The 20,094-nt window shown below is 40.9% G+C and overlaps 1 protein-coding gene across 3 annotated transcripts in view; it reads left to right on the top strand.

Annotated features, from left to right (window-relative positions):
- The window catches only part of TEDC1 (tubulin epsilon and delta complex 1), a 130,755-nt gene that overhangs the window by 104,007 nt on the left and 6,654 nt on the right, over window positions 1-20,094 (top strand). For all 3 annotated transcript variants that reach the window (XM_033953317.1, XM_033953316.1, XM_033953315.1), the window contains 2 exons: window positions 6,275-6,361; window positions 11,413-11,622. In XM_033953317.1, coding sequence (XP_033809208.1) covers window positions 6,275-6,361; window positions 11,413-11,622 — 297 coding nt within the window. The remainder of the gene's footprint in view (window positions 1-6,274; window positions 6,362-11,412; window positions 11,623-20,094) is intronic.

Raw genomic sequence — 20,094 nt, 5'->3', positions numbered from 1 at the left:
CCATTGTGAAACACCTGGAAAATCACAATCTAATAAGAGCTAGTCAACAAGGCTTCAGGAAAGGGAAATCATGTTTGACAAATTTACTTCAATTCTTTGAGAAGGTGAATAAACAAAGTGACAATGGAGATCCTGTGGACATAATTTACTTGGACTTTCAGAAAGCGTATGACAAGGTCCCGCACACAAGGCTTATGAGGAAACTACTAAGTCATGGAATAGGAGGTGACGTACACAGATGGATCGGCAATTGGCTTGACAACAGAATGCAGAGAGTGAGCATAAATGGGAAATTCTCGGAATGGGAGAAAGTGACTAGCGGCATGCCCCAGGGTTCAGTTCTTGGGCCCATCTTGTTCAATGTTTTTATAAATGACATGGAGGAGCAAACAACAAGCAATATAATCAAGTTTGCAGATGATACAAAACTATGTCGGGCGGTTGGCTCTCAAAGGGACTGCGAGGATCTTCAGAGGGACCTGAACCAGCTGGAGAAGTGGGCGAAAAAATGGCAGATGAACTTTAACATAGACAAATGCAAGGTGATGCATCTGGGTAAGAAAAACAAGGAACATGAATATAGGATATTGGGTGTGACATTAGGAAAATGCGAACAAGAAAGGGACTTGGGGGTACTGATAGACAGGACCCTAAAGCCATCGGCTCAATGTGCGGCGGTGGCTAAGAAAGCAAACAGGATGTTGGGCATGATTAAGAAGAGGATCACGAGTAGATCGGAGGACATCATAATGCCACTTTACAAAACAATGGTCAGACCACACCTAGAATACTGTGTCCAACACTGGTCTCCATACCTCAAGAAAGATATAACCCTACTGGAGAGGGTGCAGAGGCAAGCCACGAAACTAGTCAAAGGTATGGAGAATTTGAGCTACAAAGAACGCCTCGGAAAATTGGGACTGTTCACTCTCGAAAAGAGAAGACTGCGAGGGGATATGATTGAAACTTTTAAAATATTAAAAGGATTTGACAAAATAGGCCAGGAAGCAGAACTACTGACTTTTTCAGATGTGACAAGGACAAGAGGTCATAGCCTGAAGCTGAGTGGCAGCAGGTTCAGGACAAATTGCACAGAGAGTGGTGGACGTTTGGAATGCTCTTCCGGAGGAGGTTGTGACAGAGACTACTGTTTTGGGTTTTAAGCGCAAGTTGGATGCACACCTCCGTGCAAATCATATCGAGGGATACGGGAAATCCGAGTCTCCAACAGGGAGCACCTAACTGGGCCTCCGTGTGTGCAGGTCGCCGGACTAGATGGACCAAGGTCTGATCCGGTGAAGGCGTTTCTTATGTTCTTATGTTCTTATGTTGCTCAGCTGCATAGCCATTGTAAAGGGTGAGTAAGAAGGATACTTGCCCTGTGCAGAAAATTAGGAGATAATAACACCACTCTTTTGAGTCAGTTTTGATTCTGAAAGAACACAAATCCAAAAGAAAAAGAAGCATCAAAGGCAACCCTAGCTTTAATCCAGTGACTCCTCTGCTCCACTGAATACATCAAACAGAAGTTGAGTCGACCCTCTATACCTCAAAAGATAATGTCTGTAAGATGTAGATTCCGAGGCCTGCTACTATTTTTTTTATTTCAACTTTTTATTTATAGCATTTATATATTCCAACCAAGTAAAACACTTGTACAGAAATGAACAGTCATTTTAAGGTAAAAGAGACTAGATAACCATCTCCATTTTAAGCAAAATATTTTCAAAATAAAACCCACAAATGGAAGAAACTCCAAGTTTAATAATAAGAGGAAAACACTAAAGCCAAAAGTAGCTGCTGCAAATGAGCTTTAAAAGGAGGACACTAGGAGGGAGATGAGGCCCTAGTGCCACCCTTCATAACCCCTCTAGCAGCTATAAATGCAGTAAGCTGGGTTGAATCCAAAAATTCATACTTAGGGATCTAAATTTAAGAATACATTTATGCAGAAAAGAATATGAGTAAGGCTCCAAATTGCAACACCACAGGTCATAGTAGCAAGAATTGCCTTCTCTTCAGTTGTGTTTCTTTAACCCTTTATTTGGCATTGTTGCTCAGAAGCAACATGTGTTTCTATGGTTCTTATGGGAGATCTGCATCGCCAAATGCCTGTTACTTAGCACTGTTGCTCCCTTTTAACTTCAAGTTACATAAAGCAGCCGTTTTCACCATCTGCCAATTAAAGGGTTAAACATAAACAGAGCATCTGTATAAACTAAGTATATTTGAGCACATTTCTCTACTTTTGTCAAAACTTCATTGGCTTTCAATAATTTCCAGGGTATACTTTAAATGTGCCTGTTTAACATTTAAGATCTTGTATGGCATTTTTCCTTCACTAATGCCTTTATCATGGAATTCAAAAAGATCTTGCACAACCAGAACTGTACAAAAACTCAAATTATCTTTCCCCTCACTGAAAGGCATTGCCTTCATTGGTAAATTGGGGAAATTTTTATGTTTCAAAATAACTGATCTGTAGAATAATTTCCCTTGATTTGGGCTCTCTTCAAATATTTCGCAAATATCTGAAAACTTGGTTATTCTCAAAATTGTAAAACCTCTCATTTCTATTCTCTATGAATTTCACTGTATATCATTCTTTCCTCCATGTTTTATAATTTTATTATAAACCGTGTCGAGCTCTATTCTTATAGAGATGATGCAGTCTATAAAGCTTAAGGTTTAGTTTAGGACAAGCAGTATTATATTCTCACATGTTGGTGATGTCATCTACGGAAACCAGTATAGACACTGACAAATGCACTTAACATTTTTTAAGACAGGTCCATGCCACAGGCATGTCTGTGCCTTCCTGCCCAATACTGTTTTGCAAGACCTGCAGTTCTTAGTTTTCTGCGCAGCTAAGAAGCTGTCTTCAGTGTCCTCTTCAGTACATCAAACATTTTGATTTTTGAATGCCTTCCCATCTTTATTTTTCATTTTTTCAGTCATAGTTTTTTGTTTATGTATTCCTATTAACTTTGGTTTAATTTGGTCATTTTTTTCATTTTTGGCCTTAAGGCCACTTCAAGCCTTTTTTCCTCCCAGGTGTGTCAATCGTTTTCAGGATACTTTTTACTCCTGCTCCCCCGGGCCATTGAGCAATTTGACTTTGTGTTGGCCATTTTCCCCTCCATGTTACAAATGATACCGAGTGACTTTAAAAAATGCTCTCAATTGTAATTGAACTATCTCAGACTTTGACCAACATAATTGATGCATTCATTGTCTTGGTCCTGATTATTGGGACATTAATTGTCCTCTGTTCCTGTATACAAAAGAGGTCACTTAAAGCCTGCAGATTTCAATTTAAAAAAACTTTTGGTGACACACAGGCATCGACATTGAGCATTGCAGGGGATTTTAACCCTAATACCTAGCTTCCTAGGACTCTTGCATTATTATTGGCATTGACTGCATCGAGAGCATAGGGCTCCTTGCAACTCCAGGACTACATCATGCTCATCGATGCTTTGAGTCTCGAAGGACACAGCATGTAAGAAGGCTAAGAAACATAAATATTCTCCCCCTTCTAGGCATGCCACTGCGTCCTCCCAGGCATCAACTTTATCAATGCCCAGATGACCATTCACCATCCATTCAGATGATGTCTCAGCAGAGGCTTACCTTGGCATTAAGGTCTCCCATGTCACTTCAACCACTTCCAAACTGCTTCAATGCCACTGTCTCTTCCTGTATTGGTACCAATTCTTCAGGAGGCGATCTAGGCTATGCTCAGACAAGAGCTATCAGGGCCACTACAAATGCAGTCTTCACAAACTTTAAAGTCTTCCATGCCTGCCTCAGCCCAGCCTGAAGATACATTGAGGCATTGATCAAGGATAAGGTCACGCACCTCTCAATGTCATGCATTGGAATCAGCATAGACCACAGGTGGGCAACGAGGGCTGCAATCCAGTTGGGTTTTTAAGATTTCCCCAATGAATATGCATGAGATCTATTTGCATGCACTGCCTCCATTGTATGCAAATGGATCTCATGCATATTCATTGGGGAAATCCTAAAAACCTGACTGGATTGCGGCCCTCGTTGCCCACCCCTGGCATAGACCCATTCAACACATGCATTGTCATTGGTTGAAGAGTTATCTTCTATTCACTTCGACATACCTTGATGCACATTTGACACTCTCCTTGACGCACATTCCTGGATTCACCGAGGAGGAATTGTATTTTCCCATAGAATTATTATGGCTTCTTTTTGATGTGAATCGCCTTGAACTAAATGGTATTAGAGCAATTCAGAAATCTTAGATTAGATATTCCTGGCAGCTTGAGAGTCCCATATGTGAGAATATAATGTCTTGTCCTCGGAGAAAGCAAAAATACTTACCTGTAACAGGTGTTCTCCAAGGACAGCAGGCATATATTTTCACAACTTACCCACCTCTTATACTTTGCTTCTCAGTTTTGTTATTGGATTGGAGGTCCTGCAAGCCAACATCGTGCGGAAAGGCACCGACACTCATGTGGTATGAGCACTGCCTTTAATTTTTTTTTTTTTTTAAGTGACAGTGCACTTGGTAGTGTCCGTACCAGATTCCATGGAGAATATATGCCTGCTGTCCTCAGAGAACACTGCTACAGGTAAGTATCTTTGCTTTCTGAAAATACCTACTTAACTTAGGTGGGGCATATTTGCAAGGGAGACAGGATCCCACTTATGTATATAATTTACAGAATAATTGCATTCTGTTGCATTTACACTGGCTCTACGATAGGTGAGTGAATATCCAGCTATACTAGTATTCTGTAATGGAAAATAGGCATCTATTATCTGTTGTAGAATAGGCTCCTACCATGTAACTTCCAGGCATCTAATTGTTGGCACCCAGTTTCAGAATTGCCCCTTAGTAGTGCAGGTGTTCTGGTCACTTATACACCATGGCACTCCCTATCAGCTTCTCTTTCATAATGAGGGATATATCTCTAAGTTGGAGAAAATGTCTACTTGTACTCCTTTCCTGAGATGCAGGCATTGACAGCAAAAATATAAAACCCCACTCTCCCACTGGTAGGAGAGGGATGCAGATGATCAGCAGGTCCCTTTCTCTCAGTATTCAACAGTGATGCCTGGGACATAGTTCCGTCTAACACTCCTAGTTTCCTCTGTTGGTCACTACTTTCCTATATAGACTCTTCTTATCTGTTCTGCGTTCTGTCCTTCATGATGTCCTCCTTACTTGCTCAAAACTAGTTGGTTTGGAGTAGGCCACAGTGGGGCCCCAAAAACCTTTCTTGCATCCTGCCCAAATTGTTACATGCAAAGAACAGAACTCTCTCTTGTATTGGGTTCCACGCCTTGGCTCATTCTGCCTTTCTCTTTTTCCTCTAACCTAACTCCTTAAGTGAAAGAAGCCCTGGGCATGGGCGTTTACATACTTCTTGCTTTCTTCCAACAGTGCAAGGAAAACCTACTTCCTCTTTACTGCAATGAAGCTCTCCCTGATTGCATCAAACCAAAGTTAGGCTTTTTATAGAATATAGACTCCAAAATGTTTCTCTTGTAAAATGAGTAGTGCTGACCTTAACTTTGAGAAGGAAGGGTCTGTATTTCTGGATTAAGGGTACTATAGAGATAATTTAAATTTTTTAAAAAAATAAATATAAATAAAATAAGCAGATTACTAAGTATTTCAGAAATAAATGAGCAAAGAAAAAATAAATAAATAAAAGGGTTTTTTTCCAGTGACTGTATGTATGAACCAAAATCGGCACTTTTGCTGAATCATTTGACACAGATCAACTGTGCAGGAGGCTCTGTATTCGGAGGCTTTTTCCCCCTTAAATTAAATTAAACTAAACTAACAAAAATTGAAATACTGTTAAATCTACCTTGAGGTGAATAAATAAGGAACGGTACTGCTTACTAGTGGGGTTATATATTTTGATTAAATATTGTTCATTGGACCACTAGGTCAGACACCATATTGAAGTAAAATATGAGTCAGCACATATACTTTAGAAGGATGGGGATTCCAGATTTTCTTTCTTTCTAATTCATAGACTTCTCAGTGAAGAAAACTGGTAAATACAAAAAATAAGATCGTTTGTTGGTGGGGGGGGGGGCATTTTGGGAGTCTTGCATTTTCAGAAATTGCTTATGAATAGAATTTAATGCTAATACTTCTATCTCTAAACTGGGAGATATGTAACATTTTGTTTTTTTCATTTTTTACAGAAGAGGTTTCATACTTTTCCAGTCAGTAGCTGATAAAACTAATGATGTAATTGTTTTTTTCCATCAGTTGGTGAAATTGCTGGAGTCTGAAAACTCTCGCCTGAAAGCTTATTTGGAATGGAAACGCTTAGAGTCTGTCTACTGGCAATGGATGGTGAGGATTTAACAGAGCTTGAAAATGCTTACTTAGAATTGTATAAAACTTGTCAAAATGAATTTTTTTCAAATACTTTGGTCAGTTTGAGCTACCATGTACCTGTGCTTCACAGAATGAACTAAATATGAATAAAAGAAAAGATTGCTAGATTATCATTTCTCCCTACAATTTTACATGCAGAGTAGTAAGGGGGTCAAAAGAGTGAATTTCATCCTGCCATTGCTCCTCGCTCATAAAGTTGCCATTCTCTCTTTAAACTGTATTTATTTATTTATGCATACATCTGTATCTGTTTCACTGTCCTACTTATCACGTGTCACTATTTCTTATACTCCCTCACTATTCCTTGCGCTCTTTAGATTCTTACAGATTGGTTCTCTCTTCCCCTAGGAATGCTTATTATCCTAGGACAAGCAGACAGAATATTCTCAAATGTGGCTGACGTAATTCACAGAGCCCGGTATGGACAGTGAAAAGTACACTGTCACTTTAAGCTTTTCGAAGCTTTGAGACTGCCTGCACTGCGCATGCGTGAGTGCCTTCCCACCTGACATCGGCTCACGGTTCCTCAGTTCTTCGTTTTCTGCAGAGCAAAGAAGTGCTATTGTTTTGGACTCTGTCCAAAATTGCCTTTCCGTTGGCATTTTTTTCGCCTGTTGGCTGTGGTTTTGTGGGTGGTTCAGGCAAAAATATCTGGAAAAGTTAAGAGAGGCTGGTCCAGTTAAGCAAAGATGCAAATGGAAGAAAAAATAGCTGACAGTTAAACGGGGGGACAAGACATTTTTTAGATATATTAGTGATGGGAGGAAGTGCAAAAGTGGCATTGTGAGACTCGTAGGTGAAAGGGAGAAATATGTAGTAGCTGATAAAGATAAGGCTGAATTGCTTAACAGATTTTTCTGTTCTATGTTCACAGCTGAAATGCTTGGAGCGGGACTGCAGAAGACAAAAGCAAATAGGGCTGGAGATGTGGTAGACCCTGATCAAAGGATTATGTTTGTGAGGAGCTCGCTAAACTAAAGGTGGATAAAGTGATTGGACTGGATGGTGTACATCCGTGGGTACTGAGGAAATTTAGGGAAGTTCTAGCGGCTCTGCTGGCTGACCTTTTCAGTGCTTCTCTAGAGTCCGGAGTGGAACTGGAGGATTGGAGAAGGGCAGATGTGGTTCCTCTCTAGAAAAGTAAAAGTAAAGAAGAGATAGGGAACTACAGGCCGGTAAGTCTGACTTCTGTGGTAAATAAATTAATGGAAACACTTTTAAAACAGAAAATAGTGTAGTTTCTGGAATCCAGTGGATTACAGGACCCGAGGAAACATGGATTCACTAGAAGCAGGTCTTGTCAGACAAATTTGATAAACTTCTTTGACTGGATGACCAGAGAATTGAATAGAGGGAGAGTGTTAGATCTAGTGTTTTTAAATTTTAGCAAAGCATTTGACATTGTTCCACACAGGCATCTAATAAACTGAGTGCCCTTGGTATGGGCCCCAAAGTGACAGACTGGGCTAGGAACTGGTTGAATAGAAGATAACAGAGGCTAGTGGTCAATGTTACTAATGGTATTTCTTAAGGTTTGGTTCTTAGGCCTGTTCTTTTTAACATTTTTGTAAGCAATATTGCTGAAGGGCTGACTGGTAAGATTTGCCTCTTTGTGCAGGATACTAAATCTGCAATAGATGGTATGGAAAACATGAGGGACCTAGAGAAACTTGAGGAATGGTTTGAAATTTGGTAGTTAATGCTAAGAAATACAAGGTCATGTATTTGGGCTGTAGAAACCCGAGGGAAAGCTACAGTTTAGGGGATGAAGAACTTTTGTGCACCAAAAAGGAGCAGGCCTTAGGTGTGATAGTATATGATAATCTTAAGAAGGCCAAATAGGTTGAAAAGGCGATGGCAAAAGCTAGAAAGATGCTTGGGTGCATAAAGAAAGGAATGGGCAGTAGGAAAAAGGAAGTATTGATGCCCTTGTGTAAGACTCTGGTGAGACCTCATTTAGAATATTGTGTACAATTCTGCAGACCATACTTTCAAAAAGAAATAAACAGGATGGAGTCGGTCCAGAGGAAGGCAGCTAAAATGGTTGATGGTCTACATCATAAGGCGTACGGGAACAGACTTATAGATCTCAATTTGTATACTTTTGGAGGAATGGTGGGAGAGGGGAGCTATGATAGAGACGTTTAAGTACCTATGTGGCATAAATATATATGAGGCAAGTCTCTTTCAACTGAAAGGAAATGCCAGAGTGAGAGGGCATAGAATGAGATTAAAAGATGATAGGCTCAGGAGTAATTTAAATAAATACTTTTTTTATTGAAAGGGTGGTAGATGCGTGGAATAGTCTCCTGTTAGATGGTGGAGACAAAGACTGTGTCTGAATTCAAGGAAGCATGGGACAGACACATGATATCTCTTAGGGAGAGGAGATAGTGGATGCTGTGGATGGACAGACTGGATGGGCCATTTGGACAAAACCCTGCAACCTGCTCACTACATCTTTACCACTATCCTGCATACTGCCCCCCCTCTAATACCACATCACACAGCAAACTGCCCCATTCCCAGAATCTACCCCCATGAACTGCATCATCCCCAAAACTACCCTTGTAACTGCTCCACCACCCCACAAGCTGTTCCAACCACAAAATAAGCCACCTGCAACTGCCACATTGCTACACTACTTGCTCACCCCTAAAAATGTTATGTTATATGGGATCTTATACCTTGCCAAATCCTCGCAAAGCAGAGTTCAAGGCAAGTTACAAAAAATATTATCACTATACATGCATAATTATACAGTATAAATCAAAATCGGATCGAGCTCCTAGCAGAGTCTTCTGAAACAGTGAATTGCAGTCAGCAATTTTTGTTACATCAAAATAGGCAAACAGTATAAGATCCGGTCATGAAACCTTTAGCACAGACTTCTGAAAATGCCATGACCATTCCTCAGTTACACACCACAATGCAAACTACTTCTCCCTCCAAAACTACCCTAAAACTGCCCTCTATAACTTTCCCATCATCCTGCTAACTTCTCCATATCCAAAATTTACTCCCCTAATTGCACCACCCAACAGCCGTCGTGCCACAGCTATACCATTGCCCTGCAAAGTGCTCCACCCCTGCAACTGCCCCGTCTTCTTGCAAACCTCTTCCCCCACAAAATATCTTTCATAACTGTTCCCCCACTCTGCAAACTGCCCCACCCCAAAAACTACACCTACCCCCTTCAGCAAAATACATTACATGCACTAACTGAACATATAACAGTGGTACATGCACATATGTGCGCGCACACATGAATTGTATGTATTTCAATGTTTGTGTATAATGTTGAAACACTATTTTGCTTCCAAATGTAAACTCTATACAATATGATCATTTAATTTTAAGCAGGACTGTGAGCAGCCAAATCTTATTGCATGCAGAATTTTTCAAAAATTATAGGTGAAAAACATTTGTATTTACAGTTTCTGGTGGAACTCTTTGTGTCACATTTATAAAATGGAAAGGACAATAGCCACACAGTAGGGGAATTTTAGGAAATTTCAGGAGATTTGGAAGCCATTAACAAAATATTGTAATGAATGAATATTATTTTTCTCCTTAAATATGCATGTCCAAGGTGGGGGAGGGCGGGAATGGTATTTTGGTTTGATTATTAAAGTAAAGGTATATAATAATGGGGTTTATAGTAGGTTTTCTTGAATTTAAAGAATGTTATTGATTATGGGGGGAGTGGAGATAAATTCTGATGTGGATTTTAATAGAATATTAAGTGTTGTATCCGAGTTTAAAATGTATATATGCTGTTACACTTATTGTAAGTTTTTAAAAAATGAATAAAGAATCGGGAAAAAATAATGTAACAGTCATGTATTCTATGAATTTCACCAACTCCTAACAATTTTTGAGTGTTCCTATGCTACCAGAATACCTTTTGGAGGTCCTTTCCATGGAAGGATGTGGCCGCAAGAGTGTTTGCAGTGGCGTAGCGAGAGTGACCGGTGCCCGTAGCGGTGGCACCCATTTTCCCCACCCCTTCTGCCGTGCGTGTGCCCTCACCTCTTCCCCAAACCTTTTTAACTTCGGTGTGAGCAGCGAAGAACTTGCTGCTCGTGTTGGCTTTAGTGCGCTCTCTGACTCCACTTCCTCCCAGAAGTGACATCAGAGAAAGCGCCAAAGCCAACGTGGGGAAGGGGTGCAGTGGGAAAGGGTGTGGAGAGGAGGAGGGTTGCTGGTGCCCCAAGGAAGACCGCGCCCGAGGCGGACCGCCCCCCTCGCACCCACCTTACTATGCGACTGAGTGTTTGTAGACTTTTCTACTAAATTTCCTCTCAATCGCCGCATGAAAATGTCCCATGTGCATAAATACTGCTGGACTGACAAACATAACAAATGCAAAATTAACTTTGCACTTCTGAAATGCCCCTAAAAAGGTCTTGACTGTATGAAATGGGTTCTAGATACATATGTAGAGGAAATAGTTGAAAAACAGTTAAATGCGCCAACGTACCACAATTATGAATATTGTCAAAATTCCTCAGACCAGTTATCAGTATTTCTTATTTATATGGGTACTTTATTGTTTCCATTAAAATACTGAGTAGCGCAAAAGAATGTTGTATTCCAAAGGCTATGGAAGTGCTCCTAAGAAAATCTCAATTGTTTGAGATCTGCAGATATTATAATTGTGTTTTTGGTTGCTCTTGCTGCAAAAAGCACTTCTGTAGAAAAGTATCCAACTATTCCAAGTTTGCTTGCTTATGTTGTTTAGTATTGCCACCAATCAAGATGGGAAGATTTGAGCCAAATAACCAGTTCCAGAAAATTGTACCCATTGTTCAAAATGACTAATTGCTCTAGAGTTAGTAGAATCTAAGATCACCGATGAGAAGTTAACATGTAGAATCCTGAGTCCAAGATTAATGTGGTTTCCTAAGCTAGGCACTAATTTAAATTGGAAATTATTTCCGAACTACAGTTATAAAACTGGTAATGAAATAATTCATCATTTTAATAATGATCTATTTTCTTAGGAAAGTGTATTGGATTGCAAGCTTGAAGAGGCAAGAAGTTTACAGCCACAGGATTCCAGAAATGAGAACAATACTTTGCAGATTGCTGGATTTTGTCATGGTAACATTCACACTATTGGTGAAGTTGAAAAACTGAACAGCAGTCTCGTGACACTACATGATGAACTACAAGAAATAGTATCTTGCAGAAAATTATTATGGGATGAAAAGGTAAGAATGTCTGAACTGTTTGCATTTATGCTGATTAGCACAAAAATTGTGATGCTAAATGATGTATTTGTACACTTTAACAAGCTGAGCTAACTATCCTAGTTGCACTTCTGTTTATACTTGTCTCTTATTACAATTTTGTTGATTGCTTATATTAAAGCAGTATTACTCTTTATTCTTATTACTTCATTATAAAATATTACCAATAAGGCATAGTAGCAGAATTCCAAAGGAGCTAAAATTGCCTTTTAACTAGCTTGTACAGAGAGCATAGTTTAAGCCACCAGGTGTTGATGCCTTTAATGATGTCAATTACTTTGAGACATTTCTTTTTCAGCATCAGCCAAAAAATAAAAAATGTGAACAGTACAGAATGTCTCTTGTACTGTGTATGATTATTACTTACTTATTTTTTAATAATTCTTCCCAGAAAATAAAATCTTCAAGTGGTACATTTGGTTGCAATTGAAGCAATAGTCTAGTAAAACCAACAAAGTTTGTATTTGCCTTGGCAATATAGGTCCCTTTCCCTTCAACAGCAGATTGGAATGTTCCATGTGTCATGCACATTAGATCTGAGGCACAAAAGGGCAAGTGCCTTTTTCAACGCACCCTGGCCATCACTGCTCTTATTGGTGTTTCTGATCTTCAGTTGACGATGGCCCTGATTCTGAAGAATAGAGGTGACCTTCTCCTAAAATCTCAGTGTAGTCCATATTCTAGAGAGGAAAATAAACTGACTGACTATCAGGTCTCTCGTTTTCTTCACATCTGTAACTGGAAGCTGGTAGCAGATAAGTGAATGCTTGAGGAGGGGAAATACCTGGAAATTGTCTCAGCTGGTACTGCTTATATCAGCATTTCTGATCTTTAATGATGTCATTGTTTCCCAGGAAAATTGTCTGTATGCAAATGTCAGAAGTCTAAAAAAATAAGACTGGAGAGTTAGAATGTAAGCCAATTACAGAGACATGATTTATAAGTCAAAAATTAATTCATAATTGTCAATATTTTACCAATTATTATTTAGTGCTCTTTTGTCCAAGTCAGCCATCATAGCAACATAGAAATAGATGGCAGATAAGGGCCACGGCCCATCCAGTCTGCCCACCCTAATGTCCCTCCCCTACCTTTGCCCTGTGAATAGATCCCACGTGCCGATCCCATTTGGCCTTAAAATCAGGCACGCTGCTGGCCTCCATCACCTGTAGTGGAAGACTATTCCAGCGATCAACCACTCTTTCAGTGAAAAATAATTTCCTGGTGTCACCTCGCAGTTTCCCGCCCCTGATTTTCCACGGATGCCCTCTTGTTGTCGTGGGACCCTTGAAAAAGAAGATATCTTCCTCCGCCTCGATGTGGCCCGTAAGATACTTGAACGTCTCGATCATGTCTCCCCTCTCTCTGCGCTCCTCGAGCGAGTATAGCTGCAATTTGTCAAGCCGTTCTTCGTACGGAAGATCCTTGAGTCCCGAGACCATCCGGGTGGCCATTCTCTGCACCGACTCCAGTCTCAGCACATCCTTGCGATAATGCGGCCTCCAGAATTGCACACAGTATTCCAGGTGGGGCCTCACCATGGATCTATACAATGGCATAATGACTTCCGCCTTACGACTGACGAAACCCCTTCGTATGCAGCCCATGATTTGTCTTGCCTTGGACGAAGCCTGTTCCACTTGATTGGCAGACTTCATGTCTTCACTGACGATTACCCACAAGTCTCGTTCTGCTACCGTTTTTGCTAGGATCTCGCCATTAAGGGTATAAGACTTGCATGGATTTTGGCTGCCCAGGTGCATAACTTTGCATTTTTTGGCATTGAAGTTGAGTTGCCATGTCCTAGACCATCGCTCCAGTAGGAGTAGGTCGTGCATCATGTTGTCGGGCATTGAATCTTCGTCTGTTGTGCATTTGCCCACTACATTACTTAGTTTGGCGTCATCGGCGAATAATGTTATTTTACCTCGAAGCCCTTCTGCCAAGTCTCTTATAAAGATGTTGAATAGGATTGGGCCCAAGACTGAGCCCTGTGGCACTCCACTGATCACCTCCGTCATTTCGGAGGGGGTGCCGTTCACCACCACCCTTTGAAGCCTACCTCCAAGCCAGTTCCCAACCCATTGCGTCAATGTGTCGCCTAATCCTATAGAACTCATCTTGCTCAGCAACCTGCGGTGTGGTACGCTATCGAATGCTTTGCTAAAGTCCAGGTACACGATGTCCAGGGACTCCCCAATATCCAGCTTCCCCGTCACCCAATCAAAGAAGCTGATCAGGTTGGATTGGCATGATCTCCCTTTAGTAAATCCATGTTGTCGGGGATCCCGTAGATTCTCCTCATCCAGGATCTTATCCAATTGGTGTTTGATTAGAGTTTCCATTAGTTTGCTCACTATCGATGTTAGACTCACTGATCTGTAGTTTGCTGTCTCCATCTTTGAGCCTTTCTTGTGGACGTTAGCCGTCCTCCAGTCCAACGGGACGCTGCCTGTACTAAGGGAGAGGTTGAAGAGCGTGGACAGTGGCTCCGCCAAGACATCACTCAGCTCCCTTAGCACCCTGGGATGCAGGTTGTCCGGCCCCATCATGCTTGACTAGATTGCCCAAATGGTTAGAACCCAATTTCCAGTGATTAGGTGAGACATTCTAGATCATAGGGTTATGTCCCACTACGTGCACCCACCATGCCACTAGAGGATTTGACTTACATTCATTTCATGACAAGGTTGTACAAATTGATGCCTGCAAGCCCGGCACGGCATAATGCCATCTGTCTGAATGATAGCCTATTGTGTTAAGGACCCCTGAGGAAGGCAACTTTTTTGCCGAAACACAGTCCGTGTAAGGTCAGTTTACCTCAAACACAGTACATTTTTATGTTTTCATTTTATTGACATCTGTTGTTTTTATTGTGACATTGATTTGTTGTGAACATTAATAAATTGTGATATTTTAACTCCAGGGCTTGGTTTCACTGTTTTGTTCTATATTCATTGACTTTTGTGGCACCAAGGTCCACTACTGTGGAAGGTAGGTCTGCCTTTGAGGCCTAGACTACCCCACAGCATTTTTTGTTTCTCTGCAGAAGAAATCCACTTCAGGTTTTTCACTCTATTAGTGTACTTCACAGGCTAATTTAGCGCCCTCAAGCAGTCTTTTCTTCTGCAAGCTGTGTAGATTCTGCACAATGTAGTTCGTCCCTTTCGCGGGTATTTTCACATTTAAAATTGATTTGAAGGTCTACCTGTTAGAGAATTCAGACTTCGGTCTATAGCTGACAAGCTGATCCCTTTGGGGTACCTGTTAGCCAGTCTGCTTAGTCTTCCTTGGAGCTCAGGACCGTCCCTGACCTAGTCTCACTCTCTTTTAAGCGGGGGGGGGGGGGGGGGGGGGGGGAGGTCGGGAGGTCGAGTGCAGACTATGTATTATTACTATTACTACTACTACTATTAATTATTTCTATACTGCTACCAGACGCACGCAGCGCTGCACAGAGTCACAAAGAATAAGAAAACAGTTCCTGCCTGAAAGAGCTTACAATCTAAACAGGCAAGAAGACAGACAAACAGGATGTCATGGATACAGTTAAGGGGAATGGTTAATTAGCAGGCTGGATTGGAGGGCAGAGGAATAGGGTTAAGGATTGAAAGCTATATCAAAAAGGTGAGTTTTCAGTCTGCTTTTAAACAAGGGAAGGGGCTTGATGGACAAACTCAGGTAATTTATTCCAGGCATAGGGGCCAGCAGTTGCAGGGCTGGAAGCAGCTGCAGGCTCTCTCTCTGTCTGGTAACCATGAGTATAAAGTGGAGCTGACAGGCTGAAAAATTGGTTAGAACCCAATATTTGTGTACCTTGATTCTTAGCAACAGATATCATTGTAATCAGGCACTTAGGATTGTAAACATTGCTTCTCTAGTATTCTGGTTGGCCAGAGGAGCCGAAGCCATGTTCTGGAACTGAACCCAGGTCATCCTCATGGTGGCATACAACATACAAAATATAGTGGGAGCTAAGCCACAGAACATCTGCAGATCATGAAACCACCACAACCACAACAAAAATTAAGTGGAGAAAAAAGAGACCTCAGAAAGTTTTGCTCCAGTACAACTCAGCACTGAACATATGGAGCATAGAAAAGTCATCGGTTTCAGAAATAACCTTATACGGCCGAAGACGTATGATGTAGAACAGTGTTATTTTTACACATATGGACAGGCAGAAATAAAAGAATTATTTTGTGGACCGGCATTGGTGCAGTTGAAGAACACTGGGCTAAGTCATGGGCCAGACCCCCACCCTTCTCTATCCAATCTCCGCCTCCATAATAGTACTAATTTTAACACTATTTTTTCCATTCATTTTTCATAGATACTCACAATATAATCTTATTAACAACACATAATGGTTAACCACAAAATTAAACTACACAAAGCACACTGACAACTCACAATATAATCTTATTAACAACACATAATGGTTAACCACAAAATTAAACTACACAAAGCACACTGACAGCAGATGTAAATTCTCAAAATTGACATATTCAATCACTAATTTCAAAAATAAAATCATTCTCCTCTATCTTTGTTGTTTCTCTCCCTCCATAGTATGCCTTACCTTCTGGTCATTTTATGCCACTCCCGGCGTTATCTTCAGGCTGGCTCCCTCTTCCTCACTGATGCAGTGCACAAAAGCCGTGGGCAGAGGCTCCTTGCGTGTCCCGCGCCTCATCTGGAAGCCTTCCCTCTGACTTTGTGACGTCGGAGAGAAGGCTTCCTGTTCAGGCTCAGGACACGCGTAGGAGCCGCTGCCCATGGCTTTGTGCACTGAGTCAGTGAGGAAGAGGGAGCCGGCTCAAAGATAACGCCGCATCGATCGCACCATGGACCGGTGGTTGAAGAACATTGTTGTGGGCCTGATGCGCGTGCCGGCCCCGTGGACCGGCAGGAAATTTCTGTGGACTGGTGGTTGAAGAACACTGTAGAAGATGCCCCATTTGCAATCCACTTCACCCTTTAGCACCTGTGAAACTGTCTAGACAACTCCTAAATGTCCTGACAACTCCTATGTAATCCGCCTTGAACCGCAAGGTAATGGCAGAATAGAAATCACTAATGTAATGTAATGCTGGAATGTGTTGATGTCTCAGCTTTGTGATGGTGTATACGTGTGTGGTGGTTGGTTGTGCCAATAAGAAGTTGATTTGGAATTTGATATAAATTATGTAGATTCTGGAGTTTGGTTCAACGTCTTGGTGAGTCTTTTACAGAATGGTTCCTTTATTGCTGGTTTATCGGAGAGGCTGAACTGACCATATCCCTTGATATAGCATCTTTGCAAAACAGGGCCACTGTTGGGTTTGGCTTTTGGATTGTAAAGAATAAATAGTAGCTGAATTTGTGCTTATGCCTGTGTTCTGCAAAGTACTTTTTCTTTCTCTGTTTAACTTTTGACCATTTTATGGAACTTTTTCTCTCAGAACTTTTGCCAGCAATACATATTTGCAGAGATTATTTAGTATACTTGATGGTGAAGTTTTTCACCCCAAAACTGAAGATTATTCTATGGTCCTTAACAAGACATGTCGAGTGCTGAGTTGTGCTGGAGCAAAATGTTGAAGTCTCTTTTTTTTCTCCAGTTAATTTTTGTGTTGGGTTTCATGATCTGCAGATACCCTATGGCTTACCTCCTAGTATATTTGATTTTTCTGAAGTTAATATAGTAAGTTCATTTTGCTGAATAGCAAACAACATTATCATTTAATCAGTCTTTTAATATATTCTAGATTCATAATGCAGCCATCCTTGATCAAATTTAAAAATATTTTCAAGCACAGTTTAAATGTATTGACCAGGCCACTTAGTTCTGTTTGTGCAAGAAAGTTATTTGACAGTCCAGCCATTAAAAACCTTCTAAATTGTTAGCAATGTCCTCGGAAGAAAGGCACAACATTTCATCTACAGATTTTTATTCATTTATTCATTCTTTCTTTGCAGCTCAAATTTTTAATCTCCAATCTGTTCTGGTAGCAACCTTTAGTTATAAACCCCTGCTTTGAAGTAGCAGTATTGAAAACTGAATTGAAAGTTTAGTAATTCTTAAAAGCCTTTTGAAGTAGCATTAAATGCATAATTAAAAAGGCAGGCAGCACTCGTGTCAATTCCACTTTAATCGCATTACAGTGATACTGTACCAAAGTCTTTGTTATAGGCACTGTAATCAAATATATTGTAGTGGTGTCACTGTTCCTCCCTATAACACATGAGCAGTATTAAACCTGTAATTTTTGTCTTAACTCAAGCAATCCAATTATGATTGCTTTTTATGAGTAGAAGGCCTTCTGTTTCTCATAACATCTAGCTAGATTAGGCCCTTTGGCATTCCAGAGCTTCACTTTCAATTTGTTTCAGAATAGCTGTCTGTGCACCTGGGAACCTGCTTTTCTTTTTTTTAAAGAATAAGTGTCCTCTTTAGAATGTAGCATACATTATCTAATTGTAGGAAATTGTAAGTCCTGGCAAAATTTGACTAGCAGCTGCTTGTATAATTACACATATCATCATTAGCTGTTGCTCCTTTTCAAAACCCTTGTAAATTCTTCTTATTTTATAATGCCTCCATTCAGCCACAATGCAACATTTTCCTTGGGTTTGTTTACCATCTGATTTCACAATAAAATGGGATGTAGGAACTACCCTGATCCATATTGCATTTAATAATAAATAATATATGATCCCATGATAGTGTCTTAGAGGAAGGTCACTGTCACAAGAGCTCCTGTTCCACCTTTTATTTCTTTATTTTATTTTAGTATTTATATACCACTTATAGTCTAAGTGGTTTATATTCAGATACTCAAGCATTTTTCCCTATCTGTCCTGGTGGGCTCACACACTACCTAATGTACCTGGGGTAATGGGGGGATTAAGTGACTTGCCCAGGGTCACAAGGAGCAGCATGGGATCTGAACCTACAACCTCGGTGCTGAGGGTGTAGCTCTAACCATTGTGCCACACACTTCCATCTATGCCTATTAAGAGAGCCAAAAGGAGAGGCAGGCCTAGCCCTGCTTTGGCAGTTCCTTTACCTGCACCTCCTAGGATTTCAGTGATGATAACGATGGATGTTTTTGTGCTTCATGCTCCATCAACTGGGGATGGGTCATTGGGGGGGGGGGGGGCAAGATTCTAGTCACAAACCCCACCCAAACACAGTGTTTCGCTAATTCCCGAAGCATAACTCCCACCGAAGATTCTAGCACTCGTTAAGAAAACAGTTTATATTGTATGTATATGAAAAACGAATGGAAGAAATTGCATTGCATTACAATTAATACTATTATTATGGGGGTGGGGTCAAGGGTAGAGCTTGGATGGGTCTGGGGCAGGGGTACTCGGTTGATAGTTGTTAGACTTAGGGGGGGGGATACTTGGCTTGAAAAAGTTGAGAAACACTAGTCTAATGTAGTCAGAACCAAAGATTAGACTATTGTTCTAAAGCAGTGGTCTCAGACTCAAACCCTTTGTGGGGCCACATTTTGGATTTGTAGGTACTTGGAGGGCCGCAGAAAAAATGGTTAATGCCTTATTAAAGAAATGACAATTTTGCATGAGGTAAAACTCTTTATAGTTTATAAAACTTTCCTTTAACAGTTAAAAGGAAAGATATATAAACTATAAAGAATTTTACCTTATGCAAAATTGTCATTTCTTTAATAAGACATTAACTACTTTTTCTGCGGCCCTCCAAGTACTCTATTTTTTCTGCAGTCCTCACATTTAAAGTTTAATATCTTTTCTTTCTCAAAACTGACACATTTCAATCACTATATTGAAAATAAAATCATTTTCCCTACCTTTGTCTGGTGACTTTATTTTTCTGTGCTTTCAACTATGTTTCCAGGGCCTTCTTGTCCTTTGACTGTTTTTCTCTCCGTCTTCACTTTTTGCCTTGCAGCCATCTTTGGCATTAACTTAATGTTCAATTTTTCTGCTTTCTTTTCAAAATCTACGTTTCCATGTCTTACCTTCCCTTCCTATCGCTCTCTTCTTCCGTCCTATTTCCATGGTCTGATATCTCCTTTCCTTCCCTCCCTCCCATGAACTTGGCTTCTCTTGTTCCTCTCCTCTCCCTTGTCTTCCTTCTCCTTCCTTCCCTCTCTTTCCCCAATTGGGTGCAAAGCAACAGAAGCAGCATTTCCCTTCCCCCTTTCCTGTGCAGCAGAAGCATTTCTCTTCCCCTTTCCCTCCCTCTCCCTTTCCCTGTACAGCAGCATTTCCCTAGGGTCCCCCTTTCCTATGCAGAAGAAGCATTTCTCTTTCCCCTCCCCTTCCGTTCTCTTCCTTGTGGAGCAGCAGCGTGTGTGGCCGGCTCAGTTGATCGTTCCATTCAAAGCCGCGGGTGGCGGCTCCTCGCCTGCATCTGAAGCCTCTCTGATGTTGTGACATCAGAGAGGCTTCCGATGCAGG

Source organism: Geotrypetes seraphini, chromosome 7 (genome assembly GCF_902459505.1).
Source record: "Geotrypetes seraphini chromosome 7, aGeoSer1.1, whole genome shotgun sequence".
Lineage (NCBI taxonomy): Eukaryota > Metazoa > Chordata > Amphibia > Gymnophiona > Dermophiidae > Geotrypetes > Geotrypetes seraphini.
Note: the sequence above shows the minus strand (reverse complement) of the source record. Positions and strands in the feature narration are given on the sequence as shown.